The 18,602-nt window shown below is 40.6% G+C and overlaps 2 protein-coding genes across 2 annotated transcripts; both read left to right on the top strand.

Annotated features, from left to right (window-relative positions):
* Positions 1–6,381: 6,381 nt before the first annotated feature.
* Positions 6,382–11,220, top strand: gtf3c5 (general transcription factor IIIC, polypeptide 5). The gene is made up of 11 exons (XM_069161692.1): positions 6,382–6,732; positions 7,263–7,461; positions 7,684–7,879; positions 7,973–8,156; positions 8,457–8,561; positions 8,920–9,034; positions 9,135–9,215; positions 9,532–9,620; positions 9,904–9,986; positions 10,305–10,447; positions 10,926–11,220. The coding sequence occupies exons 1-11, from the start codon at positions 6,535–6,537 to the stop codon at positions 11,105–11,107; spliced, it is 1,575 nt and encodes a 524-aa protein (XP_069017793.1). The 5' UTR covers positions 6,382–6,534; the 3' UTR covers positions 11,108–11,220.
* A 1,318-nt stretch (positions 11,221–12,538) lies between these two features.
* LOC138204238 (bile salt-activated lipase-like) lies at positions 12,539–16,897 on the top strand. Its single transcript, XM_069159363.1, has 11 exons — positions 12,539–12,604; positions 13,022–13,169; positions 13,361–13,480; positions 13,557–13,754; positions 13,863–13,993; positions 14,327–14,434; positions 14,546–14,660; positions 14,980–15,166; positions 15,326–15,529; positions 16,306–16,515; positions 16,635–16,897. Exons 1-11 carry the CDS (start codon positions 12,539–12,541, stop codon positions 16,816–16,818), a joined length of 1,671 nt encoding a protein of 556 aa, XP_069015464.1. The 3' UTR covers positions 16,819–16,897.
* Positions 16,898–18,602: the final 1,705 nt, after the last annotated feature.

The following is an 18,602-nucleotide window of genomic DNA, read 5'->3' as shown; positions in this document are numbered from 1 at the left end:
TTGACGCTCTGCAGTCTCAAGAGAGGCAAAAAGCAGCTCCATAATCTCAGTAAAAAAAATCAGAATTACACAAACTGTCAGGCTGACCATAATACATTTTGGCACACACACCCTTGCATATATTCAGCGGAGCTGCTTGGCCTTCACAGTACATTGAGTCCAGTGGGATACAGAGATTAATAAGAGGCTGTGGAACAGGGATTGATTACTTAGCCGAACCGTCACCACACCCAGTCAGCCTGTTGGATTTACTTCAACAAACAAATGGCGACTCTAACGAAGACTCGCCTCCTTCCTCAAACAACAAAACCTGTTAGGACATTAAGCTGCTCAAGGCAAATCAAATCATCACCTGCGCCTTTTAAATCTGACAAGAACTGGAGGAACCACGGCCGGAACAGCAGATGTAACATGGACATTTTCTAAGTAGCTAGTGGTGGATGTGAATTGGAATCTACGAAATTTAGTCACCGAACGAGACCTTTGTTATCATCAAGAAGAGAAGAAGAAGAATAAGGACTAATTAAATCATCCTTCTTGCCTCTTTTCAGGCCTTGGTGAAGGCATTACTTGGTCTGGTATTAGCTCATCGTGTTTAATGTTAACTAATGTTGGCAAACTAACAAAGACCCTGAACTAAGACTGTAACATAAATGTTGTAGCTACCTGCAAAATATTCACATTGTCACTGTGAGCACGTTAGCATGATAATATTAAGCTGCTTTCATAATTTAACTCGAGCTAGTTGTTACGACGTGCCAAGTCGTGTGCAAGGCACGCTCTTTGTTCAAGTGGTTAATAAGTTAGAACACTGTTGCTCGAGCAATGGCAACATGGACGGCGTCTACACGCCAAAGAGGCTAATATTTCAGCAAGCTTGCAGGTAAGTAGTCCAGGAAATGCAAAGGCATCATGACAGAGGGAATGGATTAGGAAGTTGGGACATCAACACTTTCTACGGATGCATTATTTAAGGTATGAAGAAAAACTCTACGCGACTAAAATTAGAAATTTATTAGCTTCACATCCGATGAAAAATTAACTTCTGTTGACGTCAACAAACACGTCACAACTCGTGAACTCAGGCCTTCAAGAACAATTTTAACTCCGACTTTTTGAATGCCACGAGAAGGGGGCTTTCCTTTGGATTCGACCCAAGAATCATGGCAAAACTTGATATAAACACGCCCATTCACGACAGAAAAACTTGAGATAGCTACGAAGCGATGTCTAGGTGTGTCAGTTGCACGTTTTGCTGTAGTTGACGCTTTGGCCTGTCGCAATTTCAAGGACAACGAAGCCCACTAAATGGTTTCAACCTTGTGACTTACAGGAGAACTTAACCGTCAGCAAAAACACATGGTACATGGTAATAAACAACTAAAGTTGTTGTACATATTTTTGAATTGACCTGATAGACTGATAGAAGAATACTCGCTCCCAACTGTGCAACTAAAGATCATTGGCTTCTAGATATGATTCATTTCCAGGCTTCTGTTTCTTTGGCATAATTAGATAATCTACAAATTAAAAGATGAGATCATACTTTAAAATGTAAAAGTATATGCTGCGTATTTTATGTCACTGCTGCAGAAATCAGTGTTTATAAAGGGATGAGAAGAGACTTACTGTCTGGCAAACAAATCTGAGGTCCCTATTTATGCAAAGTTTTTGTGACATTACCAAGGCAATAGGGTCTGTCGTAATCCTACAACAGTCAGACCTGCTGCTGTTGCACCCTGATGTGAGGAGACAGAGCGAATCAAAAATCCTGCACAGGTAACCAACAGATCATCTTGGGTGGGACTAAACAAACAGGACATGGGTCCTGAAAGGGGAGGGGCGCTGCTGTGTAGGTAGTCTAGGGAAAAACGGGGTGGGGGTGGGGGGGTGGAGGGGGTGGATGAAGGAAATGTTGGTTATCTGCATGCACCTTCCTTCACGGATGTGCAGGTTGATGGGTGTCAGAAGCGTTACTCAGTGGAGACATTTTGATTTTGTAACACAGTTCCCAGACAAAACAGTTGTCTGTGATTGGGGTGTTCATTGGTTGTCTAGTCTTTGTGAATTTGCATATCCGTGGTGCCTGAGGTGTTGTGGTATCCTAAATGCTACAAATGTACTGAACTTTCTCTCTGATGACTCAGCTTGTATCAGGCCTCACCAGGAAGCAGTCAGAAATACTGTAATGAAATAGAGTTGGTTGGAAACTGCATGTAGGGGTGTGTAGAAATCCTGCACGTGTGTGCAGTCAACAACGTTATATTTTAACATGTTCTTTCATGAGTTCTAGTTCCTGCTTAAACAATCGTGTTAGAATCTGATACCAGAACAACACAGTCCACCAAACCTGTTCCATCCAACAAAGAACCAAACCAGTGAATAAAAAAAAAAAATCAAGACTTGTCATAGATAAATTACACCTTAATGCAAATGCAACTTTACAGTATGGGCCTCTATCTCAGAGACAGTAAGATACAGAGTGTGGCGTCGAATTTGTCTTGCAAATTGGCTCTATGCAAATAAACCCTGGCCAGTTCTTTGGAAACACAGCAGGATGGAAGGATGCCTTAACATGCCAGATGCATCAATGACAGATTCATAGATGACGAAGAGGGAGATCCCCGAGAAGTGTGGGGATCTGTAACTGTGTCAAAGGAATGTCACTGGAATCTGAATCATTATTTATTATTGAAACATACCGGTTACACCTTTTGTCACAAGTTGTTTCCCTAACTGGCTCGGTTTTGGACATGGACAACCATTCCCATTCCTCCTGTTTCTACATACAATAGGATTTAGTTTCAGCCGATTGAGAGATTTAGGATTCGTCCATCCATTATCCACAGGTGAAGGCAGGGGACACCCTGGATAGGTCTCCACACCAACACAGAAAGACAGACAGAAACACATGCACACTTGCATTCACATCTACGGGCAATTTAGAATCACCAATCCATCCAACATCCATGTGTGGATTCATTGACGTCAACAGTACACAAAAACAATATGACAGAAGTATGAAAGCCCAAATATCAAATATTGGAAACTTTCTGTAATTTGAATTCAGGATGTAGCTTTTAAAGAAGACTAATCAAAATTAGTGTTAATTAGTTCATTGATCAATTAGTGTTAAGTGTGAAAGCAGCAGAGGAAAGAGGTAAAAAAATTATGTAACGTAAAGTAAAGTAGGCCTAGAAATTAATTAATAGATGAAAATATATAATAGTGCATTGCAAGGAGCATCACTTAAATCTTTTAAAGTGTTGTTAAGTGACAAAACCGTATTTTTAAATTATAATGATAAACACAAGAAAGCAATAGAACTGTGACATTTTCATAAAGTCAGTGCTGAATGACATGCCGGCGATCCATCGCTGACAGAGCAATCCAAATAGAAAAATAATCTGTCAGCAGATTTCCTCTGAATGACTGGACACAGGAAGGTGTTGTATGATCACAACCACTGCTGTCACACAGTGTGGGGGTGTGATACTATTCGATTGCCAGCGACACAGTGTTGCGGTCCTGTCTTCCCATAGATAAGTGCAACAGTGACGTATGAATGGCCACACCTACAAAATATTATCCAAGAGTGATGAGAAAAAAAACATCTTTAAACTTCTCATGTGGTTGTATTTTCTGGGACCTGCTCATTTAATTTACACGTAGGAAACAACATACTGCTTTTAAGTTACATTCAACCTGTCAGAATTATAAGTAGAGTCTAAAATACTGTAAATAAATTGTGATGTTTAATGGCGGTTTGTTCTCCTTGTCAACTTGTTTAACCTTTATTTATACTCGAGAAATCATTGAGGGTGACTCTCATTTACCATGACGTCGAGTCAATAACAAAGCAAATAAAAATAAAAATGGCAATAATCACAGTATTAAGGCAAACTAACATAGGTGAAATTGTACCACAATTTATCTAATAAATAGCTATTTAACTGTCAGATTATGGAAGATAACCTAAAAGATTTATTAAAATCAGCAAAAATATAAAGTAAGAAAGTAATATAAGAAGCCTTAAAATATAAGATAGCTAACTATTTATGAAGTACTAGCTGACAATATAACGATCCTCACAAACAATTGTATTTTGTTGGAAAAGATTATTTTATTGGCATGTCTGTCTAGCCTGCTAAGTAAACATGTCAGTAGAGGTAACTGTTTAACTGTCTGGGACGTCCTGGTTTGGTATACACACTCAGAATAAATGTCTGATATACTGTACATGATGTTGCTCAATGATCATTTATTATCATGGATGTACTGTGTTGGTTTGCTGATGAAACTGAAATTCTAAAACTGAAATTTCCAAATTTTCCAGGAGGGCAGCAAAATAGACACTTTACTGAACTGGTTCCAGAAAATGAGAAAAAAAACTACTGGAGTGCAGTGAAAGAAATCACTGATTGCAATCTCTCATTTTGACTACAGAAAATGACAAGACTTTGAGAGTGTGGCCTGATGTTTACATCACACATCCAAATATGACCATACATACAGATTTCCTCTCCAACTGATAAACAACCAGCTGCTGAGAAGGGTTGACAGGAGAAGGGATGTGCTGGGTGAGAAGTCAAACTGAGTGGTAGCAGAAGGGGGCCGGCTGTGAAATCTGTGGGCAGCAGGCTCCTCCAGAGTGAACCAGGCGGTGGAGGCTGTCTGATAACCTTATCACGGCTTCCCCACACTGCAACGGCTGGAACAGGCCTGCAGCGAGAAAGGGAGGAGTTGACAGGCCCTCAACCGAGATAGCACCAAGAGCTACATCCGATGGACGAGGGACCCCTGGAGAAAAAGAGGACAGAAAGACAGAATGATCAACAAAATCTTCACTTCACCACAACACAAAACAGATTGTCAGTCGGAGTCTTGTGTGTCTATTTTCCCCACCTCCTTACCCCTCCCACAAAACACAGACACATAACACTCACTGTGATAGAAGTTGTCCTTCCTTTAACTTAAATGTCATAGTAAGAAATGCACAGGACGTTACTAATAATATCCATCATGGTTCTGTACCATTAATGTTTCTCATGTATGTCATCATTATTACAACTGTACATGATGACAGTTCAATGTCTGCAGTGAAAGAGATCTATTGTCTTCCGCAAATATAGTCATACATTTAATTTCTGTGTCTCCAGTACTGATGTCGACCCAAAAACGTCTTAGTGCAAAAGCTACAAGCAGGAGAAAACTGTCAACCCGCCAAGAGAACAGAACTTTTGAGCTTTTATGTGCAGTCGCCACCTGTGTGAAAAAAACAACACACCGTGTATAATATACAGCTTTGGAGAACTTGGGAGTTGGGAATTTGGGATTTACTGCTTCTCTCCTGTAGGCAAGGTTCGACTAAATCTGTCCTTGCACTGGGGGCACACAGTGTTACCAACAGGTGAATCATATATATGTTGCAGTTCAGCATCCAGCACATGAGAATCTGCTGCAAAACAGCATCTCATTCTTAACTTGACCTCCATTAAGGGAGAATCTGTGCTGCATTTATACGTTAATATCAGAACAGTTTGACATTTAATACAAATATATTTTAGTATAATGTCAAATTGTCAAATAAAATGACAAAAGAAAAAAAAAATTAAAGCCTTATAAACAACTCAAATTAAGGTGTGAAAATAAGATGGCTACATGATCACTGTTAAAATCTTGTTAAGCCTTGTACTCCCTTAAAGGCACGAGAAAAGAAGACAAACCAGAATCAAAGTAAACAGGAACTCACATCAGACAATTATTGCCGAGACAACAGCATCTTAAATTACTCGGTAAACACAGAGGCACTGACTGTTTTCTTTCTTCCCTGAGGTGTGTTGACAGTTTCTGGGAGGGACAGCCAGACAAATCATCTTTAAGGCCCTTCTGACAACACTGGATGTCTCCTTCTGACAATTCATATATAATTTTACCGGCTGTTTAAATATCCGGTGTTTAATATATACTAATTGATCCCTAACACAGACTTAGCATCCAAGAAGATTGAGTTACTTCTGCTGTTCAACTCTGATATTGTTTGGTTATACACCGCCATCATGAGGCCAAAAGCGGCACAGCAGCAGTGTATTGACCTTACTATTACCTGAGTTCTTCAAGTATAGTCAGATGTTATTTTCATAATGCAAACCAGTATTGAACAATTTAATATTACTGAAATAAAATGCCTATTTCTATTTCTGACTGCCTGTATCACAACGTTGTTATGCATTTCATGACTTTGTAACATAGACAAATCTTAGTGGTGGACAAGAGTGTTTATTGTTCATATTAAAATGTTAATACATTTCTTTATGCATTTAGATGAGTTGTTAAGTCAACGCCTCGTTAGAGAACGCTTTTGTTCCGCGGAACTATATGCGTGCAGGTGTTTCCGACCGGCGTTATTTTGCACTTGGACACAGACTTCACGCAACCTCTTTCCGCGGATGTTGCGGGCGTTTTTGAACCGGGAACTTTTACCCACGTCCGCCGTGGTTTAACTTAAGTGCTCCTTAATTCAAAGGAACCGGTATGGAGGAGTCTAAGGCGTTGAAGCTGGATTTTACTCTGAGAGAACTGAGTCTTTCCTGCCAGACTGAAGATGTGCCGGGCGGCTCGTCCACCGTGAAGCTGCGGGACAACAAGCTGGTGTGTGTGGAGTATCCGGCGGTGGTCAGCAGCGTGGGCGACATGCTGGAGACTCTGGGTGGGGAACAAACAGTGACCAAGGTCAGCGGGCTGCACTTCGTCTCATCTCGAGTTTGTTACGGTGGGAATGAAGCAAACCTGCCTTTAAACTGCAACGCGCCGAAGCCTTGTCGAGTAAATGTCGTGCTGTAACGATTAATCGATCAGTTAATTGGCCGAAAATGAATCGCCAGCTATTTTCATAATAGATTTATAATTTTGAGTTATTTCTTTCACTGACATAATTCCTTCATTTTCTAATTCCAGCATCTTAAATGTGAATATTTTCTGTTTCCTTACTCCTCCATGGTAGTAATCTGAATATATTTTGGTTGGGGACTGTTGATTGGAATAAAACATGACACTTTTGGCATGTTCTGACATTTTAAAGACAAAACGGCTACAATAATAATAATAATAATAATAATGATGGAAAAAGTAATCAACAGATTAATAAAAATACCCATTTAAGTGGGTATTTTGTGAGAAGTGAACTGACACCATCATTTTCTTCCAGCTGTAGTTAAACCTGCACGAACGATAACTGCCTTCATGTCTTGTTGATCCCGCAGACCTTCGCTCGCCCCAACAAGCGTCTCGAGCTGCGTTTCCGACCCCAGGACCCTTTCTGCCACTCTGTGTGTGGAAACCGCTTCCCGTCGAGCAACCTCCTCCTCAGAGTGCGACGGCGGGTGCGAAAGAAAGACCCCAAAGATGTTGAGATCCAAATGGATATAAAGGGAGTCATCGGAACAACGTACAAATTCCAAGGTTAGTGTGTGAAGTTGTTCAGTTTTCTTTTTTATTTCACTCTCGTCAATCGTCAAGATTTTTTTCTTGGGTCGTGAAAAGTAGATTTTTGTCTTTCTTCGTTAAACTCTGGATGATGAAGACATTATTTGAACATCTTGGTATCAAAGAAAATTACTGATATTTTTTAAAATAATGAATAAATGAGATTGCTTCTTCTGACTGCTTGTCTATTCTTTTCAGGGATGGCAGATTTTCAGTGCCTCGCTGTTCATTCAGAAGATGGAAAAGTCACGTCTTTGTACGAAAAAATCATCCTCCGCAAAACGGAGAATTATGAGTTCTTCGAGCAGCCCATGCCTTACTTTCTCCCCCCGGCCATCTTCTCCCGCCTTGACACCCCCGTGGATTATTTCTACCGGCCTGACATGTTTCAGAAGTCAGTAAGGGCTCTGCATGGATGAATTTAACAAGTCTATATCTTAAATTTCAGTATTATATTTTTAACATCTCTCCTCCGTTCTGTTTGTAGTCAGATGCCCATTATGAAGAAGAACTTCATCGGCGTGAATCGCTCCCGCCGGCCCCACAACGCCATTTTTGTCACCTTCATTGATCCCACCGTGCCCACCTCGTGCCTCGAGGCAGCCAAGGTCAACTGGACTCGAGTCTGCCTGAAGGATCACGACAAGCACACGGAAGAAAAAATGAAACAGGTTTGTGTGTCGCTGCGGTGATGGTCGCTGGCTCTCTGAAGCTCAACACCGCCTCTCATTTCTAGGAGAATATTCACCAGCGCAGGAAGAAGGAGGTGATGGCTGAGCTCAGCTCAGCTCAGCTCAGGTTTTGTGCCTATGTTTGAATCCCTACTCACTCTGTGGAAACTTCATGGTGGTTTTTTTTTTGGCTCACACCAAACAGATACTTCTGTTCCAGTTCTCTTTCCATTAGGGGAATGTATTTTTGACTCATTTTGGGCCTGTAATCTTATCTCAAGTGAAATGTTTTGTCCCTAGATGTTTGAGAGCCGGCCCATCTGGTCCCGAAACGCAGTCAAAGCCAATATCAACATCCACCCTGACAAACTGAAACTGCTGCTGCCCGTCTACGCCTACTACATGGTGAGCTGGGAGGTTATGTCATTTAGCTGCTGTATATTTGGGACAGTGAAATTTAAATGAAAACTAAGAGTTACACAAGTACCTGTAACAGTAACTGAAGAGAAATGTTTGAACATGGAAAATCTCGGTAGAAATAGATTCCAAAAAGAAATCTATTCATGTGTTTATGTATGTGAAGCTTATAACATTGTATATATTTTATTTAGACTGTGATGTTAAATATATAATTATTATTGTGTTGTCAGTGTTGTTGTTTCACCTCTGCATTTGTAGAGTGACTTTTACATTCTGTCCTCTCCTGTAACACAACAATTACGTTTCCTAAATGTAAGTTAAAAGTCAGATAAACCTTTTTTAGGTGACTGGCCCGTGGAGAAGCTTGTGGGTGAGGCTGGGCTACGACCCCCGGAAGAGCGCCGATTCCAAGATATACCAGATGCTGGACTTCAGGATCCGCTGTAGCACCAAACACGGTGAGAGCTGAGCTCCAGCACATCAGCATTTTCTATCAAACTTTCTTCAGCAAAGCAGTTAACTAACTTTTTGCGGTCCTCTTTGTTTCCCCACTTTTAGGTTATTCACTGTCAGACATGCCAGTGAAAGCAAAGAGGAGCGCCCTGAACTACAGTCTGCCAATCACTTTTAACAAAGCAGGTAACGTACATTTAGACATATGTATGTGGTCCATTTAAATACATATATATTTAAATGTGACATGTTGTTCTGGCAAATGAGGAAACAGAAAGTTGTCTGTTTGCTGAATGTGTCCTTGTTAGTCGTGACAGTGACCCAGCACGCACAATACCTGGACTCTGAGCGGGAAGCAGCTAAACTTATCGTAAAAAGATATAAGGAAGTTCTGTCGACAGGCTAACCAGCTCACAGATGAGACAAATGTATTTAAATTCCATTAAACACACCCCGCGATGTTTGGCCAAGGTAAACTCACAACATGTTGTTTTTGTCCCAGGTCCTCAGCCAGCCAGTGTGATGGATCTTCCTGCTCAGGAGGGTCCGAGCTCCAGTCGAGATCCAGTTCCAATCACATACCAGCTAAAGGTCGGTGAAGAAAAAGGCATGACACAGCATTATTGGAGCTAACATGCTTCTTAGGCTCTTCTTGCATCATTGCACCTTTTGGTACTTTTATAAAAGTGTGCATGTTGCCTGTATTTATTCAAATGGTTGTTTTTATAAATTCAATTCTGTGTGTAAACATTGAAATGCAGGAGGATACTAAGTGCTGTCTCACCTTTTCTGCTACAGTCCATGATTTAAAGTTGAAGGCACTGGTCATCACATTGTCTTTTTGATGATGCTAACCTCAGTTTTACCTCCACAGGAGTCAGCCTACATTTTCAGAGAGGGCATGCTGCCTCCTCACAGACAGATGTTTTACCAGCTCTGTGATCTGAATGTGAAAAGGTACGTGAATACAATACTTCTGTTATTTTTCATCTTGAGTGCTTTAGGTTCATCTAACTGATATCAGTATGTCTACAAGTGCGAGACAATTGTTATCTAAAGGTCATAACGTGTTCCAAATACAATTAAATGCAGTGTTTTACACTTTAAATTTAACATTATGTACCTGAAAATGTATCTCTAATTTGTTTTACCCCGACTGTTTGAAATGATTTAACTGGCTTTCCCACAAATTGTATGTTTTTCTATTTCCTGTGGCACAGAAAAAGACAAGCTGGTGATATTCATATATTTATGTGATTTGGTTTAACGCTCCAGTGTCAAAGACGTGATTGAACAGAACAGTGGTAAAGAGCAGCTATGTGACGAGCGTGACGGCTGGTGTGCTCTCGGGACCACGGACAAGCTGAGGGACATTATCTCAGTCATGATCAAGAAGGTCATCCGAGCACAGAAACCAGGTAAGGAAAAGGCCAGTCACAAAGTTAAAAAGAATTTAAAAAATTTCCCCTCGGGGATTAATAAAGTAAATACCTACCTACCTACCTAAGAAGGGGGGGCAATGTGTAATGATTTTCTTTTTTTTATTGTTTTTTTCACCTTGTGACCCGTCATATCGATCATCAGACCTCCTGATGTCCACATTTGAATCCAAACAGATATTTAATATTACACTAGACTGTCTTAAGAACTTCAACATTTGAACAAAGAATATGAGCTGATTGTTTTGAGAAGATTTGCCAACTAAAAGCCGTTAGAAGATGCTGGGGCTCAGAAACCCCCAAAGGATGTTGAGAGAAACCCTCAGTGAGAACATACATGATCTAACCTAGTCAATGAAACAGGATAGATAACAAAGAGGCAGCACTCTGACTTTTGTACAAAATAAACACTGATGAGCTTTTTGGTCTGTTAACTGATTTTATTTCTGTCCTTCAGCATTACCAGAACTTCCCAAAAGACGAAGACGCCGAGCACTAAGTGTAAAATCCCCAGTGAGCGATGTGGATGAAGAGGAGGATGAGAACAAGGAAGATGAAGAGGAGGATGAGGATGATGAATTTCTGCCATCAGAGGGAAGTGAAAATGAGATGGAGACAGAAATTCTTGATTACATGTAACAAAAGACAACCATGTTACTGACATGTTAATATTTTTGCATCATTCATTTGTGTAACATGTGAGATGTGATCTATTTAGTTAAATGTAAATAAAGAGTTAAACTATTTCTAAAGGTGTGTGTAAAAACGGCATCATCTGTGTTAGTGGACCGAGCAGCTTCTTGTTGTGTTTGTTTGAGGTGAAAATTTATCAAATGCAACACAACTTAATAGTTTCAGTGTCAGCATAAAGTTTGCCTTCAAATATGATCAAAAATGATCTCCCAGTTCTTTAGTTTGTGAATAATAATAGTAACTCGGAGTGAGATTCAGATTCTGTCAAACAGCTGTTTCAGCCGTGCTTGCTGCTGTGAACGATATGATCTGGCATACCATGTGTGAACAAAGATACGGTGAAAATGGGAGCATGTCAAGACAAACGTGTTGTTATTGGGCAGATATATTTCCTCTTACTGGCTATAATGAAGTGAATTAAAGAAAATATTTCAAATCAAAACTAGTTGTAGGCCATGATAAAGGCAGCCTATTGTCTATCTTAAGAACATTCAAGGGTTAACTTTTTGGACTGATTATGCAGTGAGAATTGGATTCCAGTTGGGCAGCTGTGTATACTCAGTAGATTTGGCTGCCTGATTGACAATGGCACAAAATCACCTCTGAAAGGTTGGTCACACCCACATTTTTAATTCATGAGGACCAAGGCTCCTCTGTTTGGTGGTATTTCAGATTTTTTTTTTATCCAAGAGTTTCTTCTTGTCACCGTTTGTATTAACTTTTACATGCATCATTTTGAACTCATTAATACGACAAGACTATCTTCAAGCAAAACACATTAGTAGTGGCCATCTCTGATTGTCAAGACCCTGGAGAGTTTGTAGGCAAAGAAAACCTGCAACATAATCAATAGGAAGTACTGAAGCATAAAACAAAGATGTGCCATTTCTCCCCCTAATATGTGTTAACACTATTTAACTTTTGGCTGTTTGGCTCCATGAAGAAAGAGTTAAAAGTACATCATAAGGAAAAGACCAGTCCAACGGCGTGGCCATTCTTACAAAAGTTCATTTCGAGAGTCAGTTTCCATGAGCGTTTCACCTGCCATGACATTTTTGGGTGATTTTGCCTCACGCCTAAGAAAACCTACTGCTGCCACTTTTGCAGAACTGAAACTGTTCAGTCACTGCTGAAGCTACAAAAACTGTTTGTTCGACCACTACATGTCATTTTCATGTAGATGTTTAAAGTGTTTGAGGTAGTCCTCGGTGAAGTGCTGAGGAACGTGCAGCAGACAAAGGGGGTTAAATATGATGTGTTATGCAACAGTTGGAAACACAGGCCCCCAACACTGCACACTGGTCAGAGGCTGTTTAGGGGAGGGGTCTCCTTTATAAAAGTCGAGCTGAGGATCAACATGGATCTCACACTTTGGTCATGAAGGTGATGCTGGGGATTTTGGTGGCTGTTGCTGCATTTCTGGAGACGGTCTCTGCGATCTCTGTAAGTGACACACCAAATGTATACTTCTCATGTATCTAGAAATATATTGTTTGTAAAGCAGTGCTCAGTATTTTTTAAATATCCTAAAGTTTTGTCTACAATTCAGCTATGATTCTTGAGCAAGAATAATAATTTGTTCATGTGTGCCACATTAATCACTGACAGATATACAGTGTTGTGTTGGAACAAAGGTTTTCAAACAACCATACATTTTTTTTGTTATTATTTGTCAAATGTGTGATTTATTCAGACACTTTGTTTTCAAAATTTGCCAAAGTGAAACTAAGAATTTAAAACCTAAATGTGATGCGCTAAAATCCATCACTGCAGTAAGAACAAGTACTTTGGTCCATACAGTAATTTTTGATCGATGACATAAGTCCATCTCTTGCCTTTGTGTGTGCTTTATTCCTGTAGCTCGGTGTGGTGTACACAGAGGGAGGGATGGTGGAGGGCAAAAACATTCGTCTTGGATTCTACCATCACATGGACATCTTCAAGGGGATTCCCTTCGCCGATATCCCTGGAAGGTTTGAGAAGCCAAAGCGTCACCCTGGCTGGGATGGTGGGTAGACAGACTGAGCTTCTCACCTACTGGATTTTGCCCCTTTAGCAATCATCGCCATAACTCCCAGGCAATTCTGTCCCCTTCCTTTTAACTTTAATTTAATTGGTTGAAAACGTTTTATCATCTAAAATGAGCATCCGTTTGATGCCAAATTGAACTGCTCTGCCATTGTGTGTGTCCCTGGTCAGGTGTTCTGAAGGCCACTGAATACAGGAAGAGATGCCTTCAGGTTAACCTTCTCATGACTGACACCAGAGGCAGTGAGGACTGCCTGTATCTCAACATCTGGGTTCCTCAAGGCCGCTCAGGTAAGGACTGCCAGAAGCCGAGCAGTGTGCCATCAAAATTCGATCCCTACACTACAACGGTCTCATCGTCCTCTAGTATCCACCGATCTGGCCGTCATGGTCTGGATCTACGGAGGAGGCTTCTTGACTGGAGGCTCGATGGGGGCTAACTTCCTGGATAACTATCTGTACGACGGGCAGGAGATCGCAGACAGAGGGAACGTTATTGTGGTGACACTGGGGTATCGTGTGGGAACTCTGGGTTTCCTGAGCACTGGAGACTCTGGTTTGCCAGGTGGGTGATAAAACTGTACAGAGCCTGGTAAATGTGTGCTATTTTTAGAAATTGTTACAATACATGAGCAATTCTTCACGTGAATTAATTATGTTTGAACCTCCACAGGAAACTATGGTCTGTGGGACCAGCACGCTGCCATCGCCTGGGTGCACAGAAACATCCGCTCGTTTGGAGGAGACCCTGACAACATCACCCTCTTTGGAGAGTCTGCAGGTGCAGCTAGTGTTAGCTTCCAGGTGAGAGATTTGAGAGACGATGCACTTTGTAATTTTTAACTAATGACTTTATTCGTGGTCAATAAAACATGTTTTTGCAAGGCCCATTTAGTGTTGCCAGGTTGGTGTATATTATCCTCCTCTATGATAGTCACTAAAGAATTGATCATTTTACATGGTGGTCAATAGGAATTTACTTGCTTTGGGAGACAGTCTCAACTAGCCATTGGAGGTGCTGCAGTTTTTGGCACTTCCATATTGGCTTCATTTTTAAGCCCCAGAGGATTGAGTCAAATTCACCTTGATTTAAAGAACACACTAAAATATCTACTGTTTCTATCTGTCTACCTACAGACTCTCACTCCCCACAACAAAGGGATGATCAAGAGAGCCATCTCCCAGAGTGGGGTCGCCCTTTGCCCCTGGGCGGTCAACAAAAACTACCGCAGGTTCGCTGAAGAGGTACATCGCAGCTGCTCTCACTTTTTTGAAATAATTAACAGGATTTCTAAGATGTAACTTCAACTTCAGGGCTGGGAAATATTTAAAGATGATTTGAACCCACTCCCCCAGGTTGCTTTGAAGGTCAACTGCCCCACTGATGAGAGGATGGTTGCCTGTTTGAAGATGACTGATCCTGTGCAACTAACGATGGCAGGCAATCTCAAGATAGCTAGCTCCCCCGATCGTAAGGACTGTGCACCACACAGCTTAGTTTATGTTGTTTAAGACATTGTGTCAACATTTTCTACCAGAGCAGCGCATATGAAGTAAGCTTTTTTTTTTTTTGCCTTGATCGGTAAACAAGTCAGAAGTTATACTGGTAGCATATTACAGGTGGCAGTTCCCACTAATTTGCTGATTCATCAAGCTCAGTCCGTCTCAGACCTAATTTATTGTCCATTAGATTTTGCCAAAAATGACAATGCCAGCCACACATTAAACACGAGCAACATCTGGTGTGGTATATAGTGAGATTTCCTGACTTGAGTGCCTACATTTGTTAGACCCCATTGCGCTCAACTTGCTCCTGTCTGCTAACATCGATGGCGACTTCCTGCCGGATGAGCCTCATAACTTGTTCCACAATGCGGCTGAAATTGACTACATCGCTGGAATCAATGACATGGATGGACATCTCTTCACTGGTCTTGATGTTCCGTCGATCAACTCTCAACTGGTGGACACACCTATGTGAGTTCAAGCCATTTAATCTGTGTGAAAAGATATTTTCTAAATGGATTCACTCAAATAAACATGCTGGCCTTTAGTTGGAATTGTAGAACCATTATTCGTTTTGGTGGCAGGTAGTTGTTTTAACACACCTCATTTTTCATCTCTTCCTGATTGCAGCGAGGATGTAAAGAGGCTCTTGGCTGCCTACACTAAGGATAAAGGCAAGGATGGTATGGAAAGCGCCTACTCCACATACACCTCAGGCTGGGGAACGAATCCCAACAGGGAGACCATCAAGAAAACCGTCGTGGGGATTGGAACAGACTACATTTTCCTGGTTCCCACACAGGCTGCCCTTTATCTTCATGCTAACAACGCCACGTGAGAATAAGATCTTGCTATGCAGATGTTGCTGTCAGTTTATTCATAAGCACTTTTGTTCCACACATCGCTTTAGAAGGTAGGGAATAAATATGGGTCCTAAAGTTTCTTTAAACTGCACGGTAGCCATTGTAGAATGCAAGGGAATAAGATTTATCCATTAAATTAAATATTGTTATGATGTTTTTTTTTCAAAGTATGAAATTCCCGTGATGTTTTCGTGGATAATTCAATCTTGAATGTGGTTTATACCTGTCTTTAAACACATTCAAGTGTGGATTAAATTAACAGCAAAGCAATAGACAAAATAAATGGTGACAATAGGATACATCAACCATTAAAAGAAACTTATTTTAACTTTAACTTTATTTCCTTAACCATTTAATGATAGAAAAATGAGGCAAATTAAAATATTCTATGATATTGTCAGATATTATATTGAAACAATCATATATTAATTGTGACTTAAGATATAAGGATTTTCATTATTAATTAATTAAATAACTTTTAAAGAACCACTGGAAAGGTTAATAATTATTGTTGTGGCCTGTTTCAGCACTACTGACTGTTATATTTTGTGAGTTCGTAGCAAAAACCAGTATCAAGCATCAAAATAATTAGGTGCAAGACTTCAAATACTTTTCAATAGAAGACCTCTCTTAAATCTGCTGATTTCACATTCTCTCAAGATTTGCTAAGCTTTCAGTTTTTTAAATTTATTTCACTCATTGATGTAGTCATCTTCACATACCTGTTTCTTTCTTGTCACACCAAAGAACTGGAAGAACCTACTCCTACTTGTTCTCTGAGCCCAACCGTTTGGGTGGCATTACCACACCCTACCCCAGCTGGATGGGAGCTGACCATGCTGACGACCTGCAGTACGTCTTCGGAAAGCCTTTCTCCACACCACTGGGATACTGGCCCCGCTATCGTTACCTCTCCGGCTACATCATTGCCTACTGGACCAACTTTGCCAAAACTGGGTAAACTTCTGCAGACATGAAACAGAGGAGTATCACAGAAACACACTTGAATCAGACACTGAAATACAAAACTAAAACTCCGTCATTTTAGTTTCTCTTTCCTCTCATTTTGCCCACAGAGATCCAAACAAAGGAGACCTGAAAGTGCCAGCTACCTGGCCCAAATTCACCAGCACTGGTCACCAGTACCTGGAGATACATTCTGACATGGACATGAACTATGTGAGAACGAAGCTGAGGACGCGAATGGTGCATTTCTGGACCAGTATCCTGCCCAACCTTCCCACAGTTGTCTCAGAATAAAGAGTTTAATTGCTATATCACCTTGTGGACATGCAGATCTATTGTATACACCAGTATTGGTTCATGAAAAATAAATGGATTTCAGATACAAATACTATTTCCCTGGTCTTGTGTTTATATTTGCAATATACCCATATAGAACTATCCAAATTTACTGAGTAGTACCTGCGTTTTGGGGTTATCTCAGTGTTTTTGGCTCAGTAATGATAACTTCTTGAGGTCAGATCTTTTCTTAAAATAAGATTTTGGTTATATAATGCAAAAAAATATTGTCTTTTTTACAGAAGTGTGTGTTAGCTTTCTAATCCAAAACCAAATCAAAGCAGACAATAAAAAAAGTACTGAAAATGATGTATTTTAGCACATGGCTATTGCTGCTGCCTTCATGGACTCATGAGCGAACAGTCAATACATGGGAAGTTGTCTGCATTGTATGCTATGTGTCTAAAAAAAAACAGCAGAAGCAAAACAACATCCTTGAAGTTATGAAACACCTTCTCTAAAGAAACCCCCCCCCCAAATGATTTGAAGCATGTGTTTTGGATTCAGTCTCTTTTCTCACTGTAAACAGCATTCAACCATGCTGAAATACAGCGCTGTTGTTTCAGAATAATGGACAGTGCTGTTTGCTGTCACAATTATGAATTAGATTTGAACCTCGTGGATAGTGATGTGATTAAAAAAGTTAGAACTTCTAGAACATCTCAGCTGTTTCATTTTCGCCATTGCATTGTTGAGCGAAAAAGCAGCTTACAAATATGGATATAAGAATGTGGCTTAAAAATAAACAAAAGACCCCAGCAGAGGCCAGCAGTCCGGTTAGCAGAGGCAGCAATTATATTGCCGATCAGCCTGATCCCGAAGTTAATCTGCTACCTCCTCCTGCTGCAGGAAATGTTACCTGCTGGTGGCAAGCATGGTCAGGACAGGCCAACCGCCCACGAATGCTCCTGACGACCTTGTGACATAGACGTCAGCTCAGGTGCACCAATAATACCCTACTAGGTCTTTTAACAGAAGCTGGTTTATTAGAACAAAATTTTGTATTGGGTCCAGTGCCAATGATGACAAAGCCTTCACCCAAACCAGCTTTTGTAACTGGAAATTTGCAAAGGATATTGACCAGCTATAGTGACTATCATTGAGTTCCTTGTGTCATATCAGCAGCTGCTGAGAGGGATAATGGATGCTTTGGGTCAAGAGAGTGGTGGGTGGGTCTATTTTTTTTACGGTGGAATACACGCTGAGAAAAGACAAAGCCCCATCCCAGGTATTTAGCACCATCTCCCAAAATGCCACCTACACTTCAAATGAAATTCAAAATGAAATGATAGCCCTCATGGTGACCAGTAAAATTATTAACCCTCGTGTTGTCCTTGGATCAAAATGACCCGCAGCTGTGTTCAACCAAGTTCTATTTTATTTTCATATTTTTTGGTATCATTGGTGACAAGGAGGCTGTGAGGGTTTCTTTAAAGAATGATGAACAATGATTCCAAAAAATATAAAAATATAGAAATAAAATAGAACTTGGTTGAACACAGCTGCGGGTCATTTTGACCCAAGGACAAGACGAGGGTTAAAGAAATAGAGAATACACGTTGAAGGTGGACGGGACAAAGGATCCAATTGGTTGTGAGAATGTGTCAATTGTGCTCTGTTATCTGGACATAGCTGATAGTAATGGCCACAGCAGAGCACTGCAACATCAGCTCGGGTGGGCCTACCTCTACAAAGAGAAAAGGCTGTGTTATGTTTAAATTTATAGCTATTTAAAGTTTTTG

This window comes from Embiotoca jacksoni, unplaced genomic scaffold (assembly GCF_022577435.1).
Source record: "Embiotoca jacksoni isolate LCO1_2020_lvr unplaced genomic scaffold, fEmbJac1.0.p SCAF_10, whole genome shotgun sequence".
In the NCBI taxonomy this organism is placed as follows: domain Eukaryota; kingdom Metazoa; phylum Chordata; class Actinopteri; family Embiotocidae; genus Embiotoca; species Embiotoca jacksoni.
This window is presented reverse-complemented; position numbering and strand designations above follow the sequence as displayed.

Coding starts and splice junctions, on each gene's coding strand:
- gtf3c5 (XM_069161692.1), top strand. CDS start 6,535: ATGGAGGAGTCTAAGGCGTTGAAGCTGGATTTTACTCTGAGAGAACTG. Junction 6,733..7,262: donor GGGAACAAACAGTGACCAAG/GTCAGCGGGCTG, acceptor TTGATCCCGCAG/ACCTTCGCTCGCCCCAACAA. Junction 10,448..10,925: donor CATCCGAGCACAGAAACCAG/GTAAGGAAAAGG, acceptor TCTGTCCTTCAG/CATTACCAGAACTTCCCAAA.
- LOC138204238 (XM_069159363.1), top strand. CDS start 12,539: ATGAAGGTGATGCTGGGGATTTTGGTGGCTGTTGCTGCATTTCTGGAG. Junction 13,481..13,556: donor GGTTCCTCAAGGCCGCTCAG/GTAAGGACTGCC, acceptor ATCGTCCTCTAG/TATCCACCGATCTGGCCGTC. Junction 13,755..13,862: donor TGGAGACTCTGGTTTGCCAG/GTGGGTGATAAA, acceptor GAACCTCCACAG/GAAACTATGGTCTGTGGGAC.